At 40.5% G+C, this 15393-nt stretch overlaps 1 protein-coding gene across 2 annotated transcripts in view; it reads right to left on the bottom strand.

The window, feature by feature from the left end:
• Nucleotides 1-15393, bottom strand: part of SLC16A4 (solute carrier family 16 member 4) — a 39841-nt gene that overhangs the window by 6726 nt on the left and 17722 nt on the right. The window contains exons 7-9 of one of the 2 annotated variants that reach the window (XM_069090404.1): nt 15096-15307; nt 14006-14099; nt 8097-8310 (exon numbers count right to left, since the gene is read on the bottom strand). In XM_069090404.1, the coding sequence (XP_068946505.1) occupies nt 8156-8310; nt 14006-14099; nt 15096-15307 (461 nt within the window). In that variant the 3' untranslated portion in view covers nt 8097-8155. Of the gene's footprint in view, nt 1-8096; nt 8311-14005; nt 14100-15095; nt 15308-15393 lie in introns of those variants that run through there. The other variant, XM_069090405.1, reaches the window with a different exon arrangement.

Below are 15393 nucleotides of genomic sequence, written 5' to 3'. Positions count from 1 at the left end.
CTTTGATACTCTTTTTTATCACAAAGGGCAGACTTGTCTACAGGTTGGGCTGATCTTGAACTATCAGAATGGATTGGTCTGGTATGAAAGTGTCACTGTCCTGTTTTTTTTAATACCTTCACAGATTGTTCTCTTTGGCACTCAAAGCCTGGCAGAATTTGACTTTAGTCTCCCATGAATCCATCTTTACACAATCTACTGTCCAAAGTGTTTGGAGTGCTTACTTGCTCTCCTACAAACACAGCATTCCACCTCTGGCCTCCATGCCTGTGTGCAGGCTGTAGCCAAGCCGGGAGTACTCTTTTTCCTCGAACTCTTCTTAACCCCTTACAAGCCAGCTTCTGACCTCATCATCCCACAAAAATTGCTCTCTGCAAAGTTAACAGTGACCTGACTTGCTAAATGGACCTTTTCTCAGTCCTCATTCTCCTTGTCCTCTCTGCAGCCTTTGACACTGTCGATCACTCTCTCCTCTTGGATTTTCTCTCCTCTGAGTTTTCAGGATTCCACTTTCCTCCCTGTCTGATGGCACCTTCTCAGTTCCCTTTGTTGGTTTTCTTCCATGTCATAACTTCACCATAGCATCTCTCAGGGTCCTGTCCTGTGGGCCCTCTTCTCTCCTGTGCTACTTTACCTGGTGAATCTCATCAGCTCTGTACTGATGATCCTCAAATCTATCGATCTTTCCTGACCTCCCTGTCAACCTTCAATCTTGAATCTTCATTTGCCTTTCAGACATCACCAACTGAATGTCCAGTCTTTTGTCAAGGCCTGTCATTTTCACCTGTGAAGCATATCTTGAGTTTGGCCCCTTTTCTTGTCTGACAGTGTCCCCAATGTGGTTTGGATCTTTATTACCTCCCTTGGAACATAGGGCAGCAGTGGAAGCCACCGGATGGATATTTTAGTGTGTGTGTGTGTGTGTAATTAAAAATTACCAATTCAAAACTTTCACCAACAATACATTGCTGTGTTCATCTTTCCATAGCACCTCCAACATGAATGATTCCCATCTTTTGTCATTTCCCCATTTACTGGGTATGAGGTGGAAACTCATGGTTGTTTTGATTTGCATCTTTTATCAGTGATTTTTAGCATCCTTTTATATGATTTACTTTTGGTTTTATATGTTTCTTTTGGTTACCTATACTTAGATATCTATCCCTTATCAGAGATATTTTTAGTAATTTTTTTTACTTGACTATTAAAAAAAATATTTTAAAATAAGGTTTTTATTGATCTCTTTTGTTTTAATGTCCCCTAGATTTCCCTCTGTGTTCTTTCCCTACTTTTAGAGAGTTATCCTTTATAATAAAAGAGTTCTTAAAAAGAAGAAATAGAAAAAGAAAAGAAATTACCCAAAACTGATTGGAAAATATGACATGTGGTGTTTCATACTCATGGACCTTTCTTCCCCATCTCTCCAAAGGATTGACAGAGGTATCTTCTCATATATCTTCCTTGGGGCCATGCTTTCTTTGTCATTTTTCAATATTCATTTTCCTTCTTCATAAGTAACATTTTTATTTACAATTTTCATTTTTAAATTGACTGAATTTCTCCTGTATCCCTCTCTCCTTCCAGAGGACCATCCAATAAAACAAAAAAAAATTTTTTAATAAAAACAAGAAAATGAGCAAAGCCAGTTGATAGATGAAAAAATCTGAAAATATATATAATATTTGGACCCCATGAGTAGAGGAAGCAGGATATCTTCTTTGGAGCCATGATTGTTTTGTGGTTCTTTCCATTTACACATTTGTGTATCTTGTTTTTGCGGTTCTGTTTGTTTCTGCATCAGGTTGTTTACCTCTTTGCATGCTTCTCTGTACCATTATATTTGTCATCTTGTAGCTCGTTACATTCACGGACCACACTTGGTTTAGCTTTTTTACAGTCAATAAGCACCCATTCTTTCTCCAGTTCTTTCCACAAAAAGGGTTGCTGGTGTGTATGGAGCCTTTTTTTTTTTTGTCAGTGCCTTCTTATGGAAGGTACCTAGGAGGGGGACCTCCAAATCAAGGGGAGAAGCCTCCTTATTTGGATAATTCCAGATTGTCCTCCAGAAAGGCTGTGCTAATTCACAGCTTCAGAACAGGGCCAGTGTGTTTATCTTTCCACTCCAGCATTTCCTCTGTTTCCATCTCAGGCCTCTTTGCCAGTTTGAGACCTACGGGTTGTGCTGATGAACCTTCCTCTTACTGGTACTTTGGGATGTTTTTTCATTTGGTTGTTTGCAATTCTTTTGAGAGCTTTTATTTAATTTTTTCGACCGTTTCTATTTTGGGGAATGCCTTTTGTCTTTTCCATTTCTGTACATTGTCTAATGGGTAGGATGATAGGAGATGAATTCACAGGCAATTACAAAAGCTAACATAGATAATATTTATTACATGACATTGCACAAACAGAACTAATGTATCTAGGATTAGATGGGAAGAAGTTGACTAGGGCAGAAAAAAAAAAACTTTTACCAGATAAATCTGAAAAGGGTTTGGGGTGTGTGTATACACATACCTGTGTACACATATCACTTACCTTAGCCCATCTTGTATTAATTTTATTTATACAAAAGCTTTTAAAATTTAATTTAATTTTTAACCAGAGTTATTTGCTTTTTTTTTTTGTAAGTCTCTATCCTTTGGTCAAAAGAAAAAATTACTCCAGCAGCAGTAGCGATGAAAAATATTAGACCTGCCTTTTTTCTGTTTCTGTGAGTTCTAACTGCACTAAATTTTATTTCATTAGTTTTACTAAAAAGTTTCACCCTGTTGACATCCTTTTGCATCTTGGCACTAATCAATGCACATATTAGTAGCAGGTCATTTAAGTAATACTAGCTAAGCTCAAAGAATTTTGGTAAAATTAACATCAATCAGCTGCTATTAAGCTTCTACTGGGTGTCAGGCCTTGCGTTAAGCGCTAGGGATAAAAAAAAAAAAGATCCCTGCCCATGGGGAGCTCACATCTAATAAATGTATTGCACATGTAGGATGTATACAGTGTGAATGGAAGGCATCTCAGAGATCAGGCATTACTGGGGAAGGGGCCACTTGAAAACCATCCCTAGTACTTTAAACTTGATAGTTAGGGTATAGCAGATACTACAGGTCAGTGTAATACCTGAACAATTTGCAGATATGCATGTCAACATAGAAATGAATTAATGAGCCCTTACTGAATAGGGGTGTGTGTGTGTGTGTGTGGTGTATGCACACATACATACCTACATATGTATATACCTATATCCACACACACACACACAAAATGCTATGTACAGGATTAAGTAGGAAATCATTGAAAGAGGTATGGCACTTAGAATGAAGAGGAGTTAGCAAAGGTTTCCTGTAGGAATTAGGATTTTAGTTGAGTCACCAGGGAAGTGACTAGGTGAAGAGGAAGAGGGAGAGCATTCCAGGCATGGGGGACAGCCTGAGAAAATGCCCACATCCTAGAGATGCAGGGTGCCATTCATGGAACAGCCAGGAGGCCAGTGTCACTGGATCAGAGTATGTTTTGGGAGTAAGATATAAGAAGACTAGAAAGGTGGGAGGGGGCAAAGTTATGAAGATCTCTGAATGCCAAGTAGAACATTTTGTATTTGCTCCTGGGGGCAATACAGAGCCACTGGGCTTCTGAGTGGGGGTATGTGTGACATGGTTAGACCTATGTTTTAGGAGAATCACTGGTGGCTCAAGGGAGGAGGGATTGGAGTGGGGAGAGAATTGAGGCAGACAGACCACCACTCCCTCCTTGGCCCCAGATATGAGGTGATGAGGGTCTGCACCAGAGTGGGGGCTGTGTCAGAGGAGAAGGGAGTGAATTCGAGAGGTGTTGCAAAGGCAAAATTGAAGCCTTGGCAATATCTTGGATGTGGAGGGTGAGTGAGGATAAGAGTCCTGCCTGACTCCTAGGTTGTGAGCCTGAGGGATGGGAGAATGGTGTTGCCCTCCATAGTAATAGGGGAAGGGTTAGGGGGAAGGATCACTAGTTCTGTTTTGGACATGCTGGGTTTAAGATGTCTACTAGACGCAGTTTGAATGTCTAAATGGCAGTTGGAGATGCAAGATGGGAGGTAAGCTGAGAGATTAGGGCAGGAAAGGTAGATTTGAGAATAGTCAGGATAGATAAAAATGGTAATCAGATCCACGGGTGCTGCTGAAATCACCAAATGAAGCGGTATAGAAGGAGAAGAGAAGAGGGCCCAGGACAGAACCTGAGGTACACCCGTGATTAGAGAGTGTGATCTGGAGGAGGATCCAGTAAAGGAGACAGAGTGGTCAGATAGAGAGAAGGAGGACCTGAAAACCCAGAGAGAAGGGAGTATTGAGGAACAGAGGGTGAGCAGCAGTGCCAGAGCCCAGAGAAGAGTCAGAGAATGAGAACTGAGGGGGAAAAGCCCATTAGATGTGGCTACCAAGGTCACTGGTAACTTGGAAGGGGGTAGCTTTGGTGGAATGAGGAGGTCAGAAGCCAGATTGTAAGGAGTTAATGAGTGAGGAAGCACCCATTGTGCAGCCTTCCCAAGGAGTTTATCCACAAAGGGCAGAAGAGATGAGTTTGGAAGGAACAAGTGAGGGTTTTGGGAGGATGGGGGAGACACAGTTTGTAGACAGTAGGAAATGAGCCCGTAGACAGATTGAAGAGATAGAATGGAGAAGACAAGGGGCATTCTGCTGGGGGAGACAGGATAGAATGGGATCACTTGCAGGTAGAGGAGTTTGCTTTGGGAAAGAATAGAGCCACCTCTTTGTATGAAAGAGGGTGAGGGAGAAGAGAGTGTCAGAAGGCATTGGAGTGATAGGAGATGAGGAGGGAGCTCATGGATTTTTAGTTAGATATAAGGTGAGGTTCTCGACTGAGAGGGGAGGGGAAGAGAGAGCCCTGGGAGATTTGAAGAGGGATGACAGTTTGGAAGAGCCCCAGTGCAGGGTGGGCCTTGTGGATGAGGGGGGTGTAGTAGGATTGCCTAGCATCAGTGAGGGCCCAGTTGAGGCTGTGTAACATGAATTTGTAGTGGACCCAGTCCAAAGTTGTGTGATTTTTCTCCAACTTTGTTCAGCATGTGTGAAGGAGAGAAGATGGTGAATGGAATGGTGGGCGTGATGAGTGATCCAAGGCTACATGAGACTTGACTGTGGCCAATCAGTGCTATAAGGGGGCCAGGGTTTCAAGAGAAGAGGACAGTGTAGAGTTGAACTGGTTCACTGAAGGGTCAAGATGGGGAGAAGAGGAGAGAGTGGCTAGTGTAGGGGAGATGGCCTGGAGAGAATTGAGGGGTCATGATGTGAATAAAGAGTAGAGTTGCCTAAGGGAAGGCCTGGGGAGAGGTGAAAAGCCCATAGGTTGTGGTCAGATAAGGAGATTTCGGAATTCTTGAACTCAGAGACGATATATATGTGGGTGATAGTGCAATCTTCTTTGTGTATAACTAAGGTGGGGTGGAGGCATATGGGAAGTGGGCAGGTTGAGGAGCTGAGTGGTCCAGGTGTTTGAGAAAAGAGGGTGGGGCGGGGAAAGGAATAAGTGTTTTTTGCAGTCCCTGCTGTGTGCAGGGCTCTGTGCTAAGCACTTACAGATGAATCCTTGGATCCCCCCCAACAACCCTGTGAGGTAGGTACTGCTCTCAGTCACATTTTACAGTTGAGGAAACAGGCAAATTCACACAGCTGGTTAAATATCTGAGGCCAGATTTGAACAGAGGTCTCTGTGACTCCAGGTCCAGCCCTCTCTCTAAGAATCAGTAGGTATGCCGAAATGCCTCTGTATGAAGGGAGGAGTCAGGGAGGAGAAAGAATTGGAAATCCAGGGTATTTGTTGAGGAAGGAAGGGCAGTGACCAGTAGGTATGTAGACAGCAGCTGTCAGGATTTTGATCAGCTGTTAGGTACGGATTTTGTTTTACTGACTTTTTCTTCAAATAAGTCATTGCACAAAGGCAGCAAGGTGGTTCAGTAGATAGAGCATGGGGCTTGGAGTCAGGGTGACTCGAGTTCAAATTTGGCCACAGACGCTTGTGATCCTGGGCATGTCATTTACCTTTTGTTTGCTTCAGTTTCTTCCATGGGGATAATAGCACCTACCCTACCAGGGTTGTCAGGAGGATCAGATGTTGTCATAATTGTAGAAGGCTTAGCTTAGCTCCTGCGTAGTAAATGCTACAGAAATGTTGGCTATTATTATCGAAGCATAAGCAAAGAAAAATCCAGAATCAGGCTGGTTCTGAACCCAGGTCTTTCTGACTTGGAGGCCAACTCTCTCTCTACTAGATTTTGTGTCTCTGCTAATGAATAGTTATATTACTATTACTTAAAAGCCAGGAAAAAAAAAAGCTCACTCCTGTCTTGTCAGCATGATGCTGTTGCCAAGTTTTGGTATGTTTTCTTTGCATTAAGTTAAAATGTGCCCCTCCAGAGGGGTGCAGTGTTTAACTAGATTTTAATTTGCCATTTGTTTAAAGCCAGGAAAGCAAGGAAAAATGGTCTTAACCTTTCTGACCTTTCTTTAAACAAGAGAAAAAGCTTTATTATTCTTTCTGAAGAAAATACAGGTGACTGATATACTTGAAAAACATAGCATGTTTTAAAATCAAATTAAGAGAAAATAAATTGACTATTGTTCAAGGGAAGTATGTTTTATATGATCTATACATTGTAATACATAGGGCTATATTTTTGGTAAGCTCTAACCTAGATACTTCAGTATTAACTTTACATTTCTATCTAAATGGTGCTTTATTTGATCGGTTTAAATTATCTGACAAATCCTACAGACTCAGCTGTTGGAAAGTCTTCAGAAATTAATTATTTTAACTTGCCTGTTCTTCCCTTATAACAGGAACACGTTACACGGCATTTTTCTTGTGTAGTTTTTAGATGCATTATGGCCTCTGCTAACAGGGCTTAGAGTAGCTTAGAGGAGATGATGACTGTCTGCTCTCCCAGTAACTGGAGTGTCTCATTTTTACCATCTGTGAAACTGGCATATTTGTTCCTTTCTTACTTAATGAAATGTTCTAAGGAAAAAGGAGAACATAAAGAGGTATTTTGAGTTCTTAAGAAGAAAGCACACTAAAACTGACTGTAGTGGTTATTGTATTTATTAGGGCTGATTAGCTAAATTGAGATCTTATAAAATATACATATAAAGTAGCAAATGAATGAGAAAATGTCAACCACTATGGGGAATTATAGAAATCCTTAGTTTTTTATAAAAAAGTCCTAGTGCCTAGGCTCTTTGAATCTTTAAGTGACACAGATGATAAAGGTACTATCTTTATTTTCTAGAGAAGGATCAAGACCTTTATGTATTGCTTGGACTTGTAGAGTCTGTGCAAATTGAATTAAGAAGTCAATCATTCTCTAGCTAGCCCTGCTTCCAGGCACCCAGAAAAGTGCCTGTAAGTGAGGCTATCCTGACAAGACATCTCTAGGAGTGTTTGTCCCTTTAGGGAAGTTCACTTACTACTATAAGGCAAAAAGGGGTCTAAGGAAGAAGAGAAACAGTTCTGTTCAGCCACTAATGTGTGCACTGCTCTTTTGTGGCCCCTTGCTGAGGATGCTAGGCCCTCCTACTTTATTTCTCACTTGAAGGCAAGTAAAACCATCAGCAAATAGATTTGGTCAGCACACTTAAGTGATCCAGTGTGGTGAATGCTAGTAAGCTACACGAAATGGGGAGAAAGCATTTCAAGCTAGAATGTGTGTAACACAAAGAAATTAAACCACCATTCAGGTTCCAAAGAAACACACTGCTTTCAAGCTAGGGTAGTGGTTCTCTTGATTAGTTTTTTATGGGAAAATAATAGTCCTTTGCAGAAAGAAAAAAAGACACTTCAAGTGATTTGAAAACAAATATGTATTAAAATCTTTTTTGTAAATCAATGTATAAATAAAACTGGAAAAATCCAGGATCATAGATTGGACTGCTTCTGTCTAGATCTAGTTTACCATTTATTTGAACTATAGGACTATTAATTTTAGAACTGTCTGGTGGTGGCAAAATAGTCGTCCATAATGATAAGGTTAGATTAGACTACCGCAATTAAACTGTAATTTCGATAGAAAATCTAGGTGTAGCTTTGTTGGCTAAATAGAGATAACTTTTTCTCAATTCGAGCTTTAGTGATTATAGGCTTTACTTTGAATCTTTTGTTGCTACTTGGTTGGAGTTGTCCTCTCTTGCTCCATTCCTCTCCTTATCCATTTCTCAGCCAGGGGCACAAAGAACAGAGAAGCTGATGAAAGCAGGTAGGACGTCCCAGAAAAGAAAAAGGAATAGATATATGTCTGGGTGTTGTCATATAGCCAACCTGGAAAGAAAGAGAAATTTCTGTGAAGGAGATTGGCCTTTCCAATGATGAAGTAAAAGATTCTTTTTGACCAGAACCTACTTGAGATAGCTATGCTCTCCTTCAGTCATATACCATTAGGAACTTAGTTTTGTTAATTTGGAATCTCACAGACTTCATCAACTCGAGCAAGTCTTAAGCCAAAATTTGGAGATTTAAAAAAATGGGATTCAATTTTGAAAATGACATGCAGGGAACATAAACATCAGAGAATTCAGAGTATGGTACTTGAAACCATGAAGAACTATCCTGTATAGCCTCTGATAAATTCAGAGTTCTCTTGAATGGAAATATATTTAAGATAAACTCCATATACATTACAACTTAATTTTAAGAAATTTGAGGTTTACTTTGGTATATGATATGATAAAGTATCCAGAATTCACATTTTCAAAGTCTATGACAATGGGGTTCTACTCTCTACTGACATAGCAGATGACTAAGGGAGGAAGTGGGGATGATGAAAACCAGAAATGATCTGTTTCCTATTCCTACATAGCTTGATTCAGCTCTTAGACTCTATATCCCTGCATTTGGTCCAGGGTATGTGATGCGTAGACCGTTAAAATTCCTCCCACTCACCTCCTTGACATGCCTGTGGATGGGTTATCCCCTAAGCAGGAACTCATGTGTGTGTGTGTGTGTGTGTGTGTGTGTGTGTGTGTGTGTGTTGTAGCTTTGACTTGATACTATAGGCTATGCTTTTATTAAAAACAACTTATTGTTGATATTGTTTGTTTTTACGTCACCTACATTTCCCACTGTATCCTTGCAGTCCACACCAAGTTTGTCTCTTTTGTCTTGCTAAGCACATGACATTTTTTGGGGAAAGAGAATCTCCCTTTTTAGCCCAGAGTGCTCTGGTCCTCCCTCCACTACCTATTGGTTTCTTAATCCTTTTGGTGCCCCAGGTAACCCCAGGAGATTAACTGAAAGTTCCAGAGAAGTTTCTTGTTCTCATTGGTAGAAAGAGTTCATCCTCCTAAGAACAAAATCTGTTCTGGACCAAAAAGAAATGTTATAGGTGTGCATACTTAGGCTCTTTGGAATTGTTCTTTCCCTTTGATTTAGGGACTCATGAACTTCAGGAGAGTTGAGCTAAATAGAGCTTTACAGGATTTGTTGTGTTATAAGAACAGCTCTATGTCAATAAAATAGTTTACATTTTCCCTTTCTGCTGCTGCAGGGGACCGTAGGTGCCTTTTGGTGTCACCAAGGAGAAAAGATACTGCTGTAAGCCTTTGTCCTCCTTCCCCCTTCACCCATTTGAGCATCAGGGATAGTGGGTTTCAAAAGATGAAGAACATCAGACTGAAAGATTGAAAAGTTCAGCTAATTAGAAAAGTGATCAGTACCTAAAAGCAAGTCTCAAGTAACTGGTTAAGACTAGTGAAGCTGTGTGTGTGTGTGTGTGTGTGTGTGTGTGTGTGTGTGTGTGTGTTCGTGTTCGTGTGTGTGTTCATGTTCTTGTGTTTGGAGGAATGAGAGGGGTTAGAGGCTGAATTCACTGTTGACTAGACAAATTATTTAACCTTTGTGGACCAGTACTTTAAGAAAAAAAATCAATTTCTTATAGCAATTTCAAATCAAAATTCCACCCATCTTAAAGATAAGAAAATGGGGGGAGGAGCTCGAAGTAAGAAGCTTTCACCGTAAGATAGAGGGGCTAACACTTGTCAAATTGCAGAATTTCAGGGTTGGACAGGTCATTAGTGACTCTAGTCCAGACATGCCCCAAAAGAATTCCCTCTACAAAACATCTAACTTGTGGACAGCCAGCCTTTTGTTTCAACACTTTTAATGTGAGGGGGAAACTCAAGAACTCTTGTAACAGCAGATTCCTCGTGTATTGTAATTAATAATTCTTGATGTTTGAATGAACTGCAATTGGTAATTAGAACTTGTGGTAAATGCAGCCTATTGTTAAGTTGCTGTGTGCCTTCTGCATAAGGTTTGCTCAGGCTCAGATGTATGAGTGAATGTTTTTTTTTAAACAACAATATTTGGGAAGGGAAAAAATCTTTAAAAGATGAGGATACATATTAATCTAATTTTTGTGTAACAACATAACTTCATTGGGGGAAAACGACTTATTTTTGTACTTTATTGACAGGTAAGTTTTAATTCCAATCCTTGATGGGGCAATTTAACAAATTTGAGCTTTTAGCAGTTTGAGATTAGTCACATGCCATGGATGGAGCATGAAGAATTGCAGGTAAGTCATTTCCTTTTTTGCTTTGTATTTGTATTTAGGATTTGCTGACTGTTTGCTTCATAGCCTGCCCAAGTTTGTTAAAGGTGTTCTGTTTTCTTTCTGATTTACCTACATCAATAGAGACTCATTAGAGAAGTTAAATAATCAGACATTACAGAATGTTCTGACATATTTGAGCAATTGAGAGGTTAAAAAAATGATCCCAGGGTCACTTGGCCAGAGCCTGCCTGTGATATTGTCTGGGTCAAGGTGAAGGATATTTATTTTTGTGAAGGGTATTTGACTCAAGTCTCAAGGGCAGTCCTGGGATTAACCCAGGGTGGGTCTGGGAGGTCTGCTTCTGGCTGGGATCTTGCTGAGTGCGTTCTAAGTCAGAGCCAGACTGCTTGAAGATCTCCCTGTCGTATTCCTGAGACTTGACAGAGATCAAATTGATTTTAGGGGGTTGGAAAGAGTGGTGAGCAGTATCAGTTCATTTTTATGATCTACCTGTGGTGTTCTCTTTGGTGGTAGTCGTGCAGTATTCATGCATCAGTAAATTTCAGTTAAGTTCTCATTATGAATTTATCTATTCTTTGTTCTTACATCCACAGTTAAGAAATGGGTGGAATAATTTTTATAAGTCCTTGAAAGTATTTGTGGATATGCTTAGGCTTTAAAAGGGTATAAATGCAGTTATCCTATGTGTAAAATTTCTCAGGTTCTTTGTTGGCCCTCACTGAATTGAAACAAATAATAAAGAACTAACTTTTTTTCCTGTTTCACTTCCATACAGGAAGGGGAAAAATGAATTTTCTGGTAAGCTATTAACTAATGTTCTGACTGGGGATCCCTAGGGAAAGACAAAGTGAGAGACAAAGGGGCCTAGAAAGTCATAGTTGACTTAGACAGAAGTAACATGCACTAAAGCAGAAAATACCCATCTTTTACATTGTTTTTAGCATTTTGTCAACATAATTCTTAAGACAATGGAAATCTAACAAATCTTACAATGTTCAGTCTCTGTTGAAGAGTCGAGTCAGTTAAGGGTTTAATATTTCTCCTGCTACTTTACTACTTAACATTGAAGTACGGATGAGAGACACACAAAAAAAGACAGACAGACAGACTCTCTCTCCCTACCGCCCCCCCCCCCCCACTCAATTGTATAATGCTTGAGTTAAAAGACCAGGTTGATGCCTGAAGATTCTCCCTTCTCTGCTGCTTCTAATCAAGTCAGTTCTACAGTCAATGAGTGGTCACAGTAGAGAGAGAGTAGTTTAGCATAATTTGCTTTAGCTGCTGTTGTTAGAGTAAAATTAAATCTAACAACCCCCTTGACTTAAGGATCCTGATATAAACATTTGCTTTCTAGCAATAACCTTATCCCTTTCCTTGACTATAAGAAAAAATTAGAGTTTAAGATTTATGGGTTTCTAGTTTTTAGAAAAAAAAAATACGTCCATAGATTATGGCACAGAGTTTGGAAGTTAGAACGTTTCTTATGATTTCTCTGCTTACAATCTTTCTAAGTATTTTGTTATGCCATTCTCTTCGTTTTATAATTCTTTTCTTTTCTTCCTCTTACCCCTCAAGGCCTTCTTCTAGCTGTCTGGTTTGCTGAAATCTTTAAGTTTATTTTTAAAAGTTTAAACACATTAGAATTTCAGATCTTTGTGTTCTGCCTTTAGAATTATTAATGAAATTATATAATCTCTAGTTTATGTATTATTGAGGGACATTTCCTACCTTGTGCTCTTGGCCTGAAAGGACCAGCCTACTAGGCAATATTCATATTACAGAAGTGCAAACTGAATTTAGACTGTCATCAGTACTTGTTGGTATTGGCCTTGACTGTGGAAGCATTCGGCTAGGCACTTTCTGGTACTTGGCCTCCTCCCTCTGTTAATTGTAAAACTTAATTCTGATATTAGATCTTAAAATGCCAGTCTGCTTTCCACATATGAAATAAAGATAGTGTTTTGGCAAATAGCATTTGTCTTTGTATGTTAGAAGATGGAGTGTTCAGATCAAGGAGTCTGGCTGTATAAATTTCCCTTTTCTCCATTTCACTATATGCAAACTGGACTTTAAATATAGTCCTGTGCTTTTTTTCCTCTTCATATATAACTTTCTTTAAAGCAGCCCCCTAATTTGACTTCAGATGTAAAATAAATTTTCCATATAAATTCTTTTTTGATCTTTGTCCCTTATTGAGTCTTAAATTTACAGTGTCTGAAATCTGTCTCCCGTATTAAACTACCTAGGTAAAAAATGAGAGGTGCAAGATCAGATCCCGCCTTGTCTCTGATAGTGGTTGTGGCTGCAGGAAGCATAAAAGTGGCAGTATTTTTACCAGATGATTGGAAAGCATTACATTGATTGTCTAGCATTCAAACGTCTTCCCCTAGAAATTGTTCCTCACCCCCTCCAACTCTAGCTCTCAGTATGTTGACCTTGTTAAAGAACAAATATCCACACGAGGGTTTAAAAAAAGGTGAATTTCAGTTGGATTTTTAGCCTGGAGAAGCTAACTGAAAGGAGCATAGAGCTGCTGTCATTCTGCTCAGCTTTCCACATTTGTCAGGGCACACTCACATTTGCTAACACTTTTTCCAACAAGGCTTTCCTGTCATGTTTTGTTCTAATTTTATTAGTCTGGATGATGTTTTACCCACAATTTCTCATGAAAAGTCAAATGACTGATCTCCAGGCTGTTGTGGAATGAGAAGAATCTAGGGAGGCACCTTCACCATGGCCCTGCTGCTGAGGGAAGGAGGAGACTGGCGAGGAGGAAGCTGTTGGGAGGCTGTCTCAGTGATGGTCTGGCAGTTCCCATGAGATCCCAGCAAGCTGTGACCACAGAGTTGTGAGAAGCCCTGAACTTAGGGTAACAAGACCCAGATATCTGCCTGTAATAGCTGGGTCAAATTCTTTCCCTGATACCTGTTCCTTTGAGGAGAAGACTCAGTTCAACAAGCATTTATTGTGCATGTAGGCATGAGATATATGGGTATGGGGGCCCTGGGGCTATGAGGACGAAGGTGAAACATGACCCTTGGCCTCCCCTGTTTTGTAGGGGGTCTCACTTATACACAAAGGAGTGAAGAAAAGAATTTGAGGAGACAATGACCACTAACCTTTGGTGACTAGTAAAGGCTTCCCATGGGAAGTGGCCCTTGAGCTGACCTTTTGAAGGAAGCCAAGGCTTTTAAGAGGGGGAAATGAAGAGGAGAACATTGCAGGCAGACTGAATCTGTAGGAGCGCAGTGTCAGAAAGTGGAACTCCAGTTTGGAGAATAGCACATAGATCATTTGCGGGGGGGAGGGGGAGGGAACGGGGGGGGGACGAGATTAAGTCAGAAATTAAACAATTCCTTTTTGATAGATTGTTGATTGAAACTTAGGCATGTATTGATATTTTCTTGGCTGTTGATTTCACTCAGAAGGTAGATAATTTACCTGCTATAGGTGGTCCAGAAAGAACAGCCAGCCCAGCGAAAAAGGCAGCAAATCCCAAAAACTGGTTTAGTGCAGAATTCCCAGCAAAGTCAACCTGTTGGAATCAGAGAACCATTGTTGGAGTATGTAAAAACATAATTTCTTAAGAAATAAAAGTCTGTCATCCCAAGTTTTGTAAAAAAAAAAAGAATTTTACACTAGGAATTATGAAAATTTCAGAGATTCACAGCTCTGAGTGCTGAATGATCCTAATTTCACCAAATTTCTGGTGTGTTTCATCAAAAAACTGCAGCCTGGAAGTACTTGAAGGAAAGGCTTGCCTCCAAGGTGCCATATCACATTTCACAGAGTAAGTTGGTGGTCTTCCCTAACCATTGGTAAGTAGCCAACATGTGGAAGTTGAGATTTGAGCCTGAGCTAATTGGAGGATGCTGTAAATAACCTGTTTTCTTGTGCTTTTATTTGAGGTGTAGGCTTCTTAAACTACCTTGCACTCCTTAATTAGGAAGCTGTGGCCATGGATTTTTCGAGCCTCCAGGTGGTGGCAGTAAGGCCACCCTTGTGTTTGTGGGATTCTTTGTCCCGATTAGCAAGGCCAAAACTTAGCTAGAGAACCTTTTCCTATGGAGAAAAGCCCTTAATCACAGTACTCCTTGGGAAGCTCTAACCTGGTTCTGTATTGAATCCATGGCATATAGGCAGTGATATTCAGGCCTTCTTGCCTCAAGAACTGGAAAACTGGCACACAAGGTCAAGTAACACCCTCTACTAACTCCCAAACATAGCTCTTCAGCCATAGGGGAAGAGTGGACTCGAGGTGTCTCTGGGGATAAAAAACTGATTCGAGACTCCTCCTGAGTTTTCCGTACTCTCTTCAATTTCTTCCTTACCTTATATTAATGGAACAATTCTCTTCCTTTTATCTAATCTTTCCCAAGATGGATGACTGGACAGATCAGGGACTGGGGTCTGCTTCGCCATCATAGGCCCCAGAGCAGTTTTCTCTGGCCACCAGGTTAACTTCTAACTTCAGTCTTTTGAAGGAGATTGCAGCAAAACATTGTCTTTTCTAATGAGTGTGTCTACTCACCATTACAGGGAGCACCAGTGCCAAATAAGAGCCACAGAAAATGGCAAAGAAGATGGAGTAGGTCATGAGTAGAGGGAACGTGGTGGCTAAAGGACCGAGCAGGTTAGTGATGCCGCAGAGGAGGAGGTAAGACTTGTAGTAGTGATAGTTCTTGATCCAGTTTTGGTCAGCCACCCATCCAGACAGTAGCTGTGCGACTGTCTCTGTGATGCCTGGAGAGACATTGGAGAAGATTCACATGACAGCCCGAACCCAGTTTCCTCATCTCCCTGAAACGAGTGACTGACTGCACACCACA

The sequence above is a fragment of the Petaurus breviceps genome, unplaced genomic scaffold, assembly GCF_028583685.1.
Source record: "Petaurus breviceps papuanus isolate PSGF00001 unplaced genomic scaffold, PetGlider_PUasm1.0 186, whole genome shotgun sequence".
In the NCBI taxonomy this organism is placed as follows: domain Eukaryota; kingdom Metazoa; phylum Chordata; class Mammalia; order Diprotodontia; family Petauridae; genus Petaurus; species Petaurus breviceps.
This window is presented reverse-complemented; position numbering and strand designations above follow the sequence as displayed.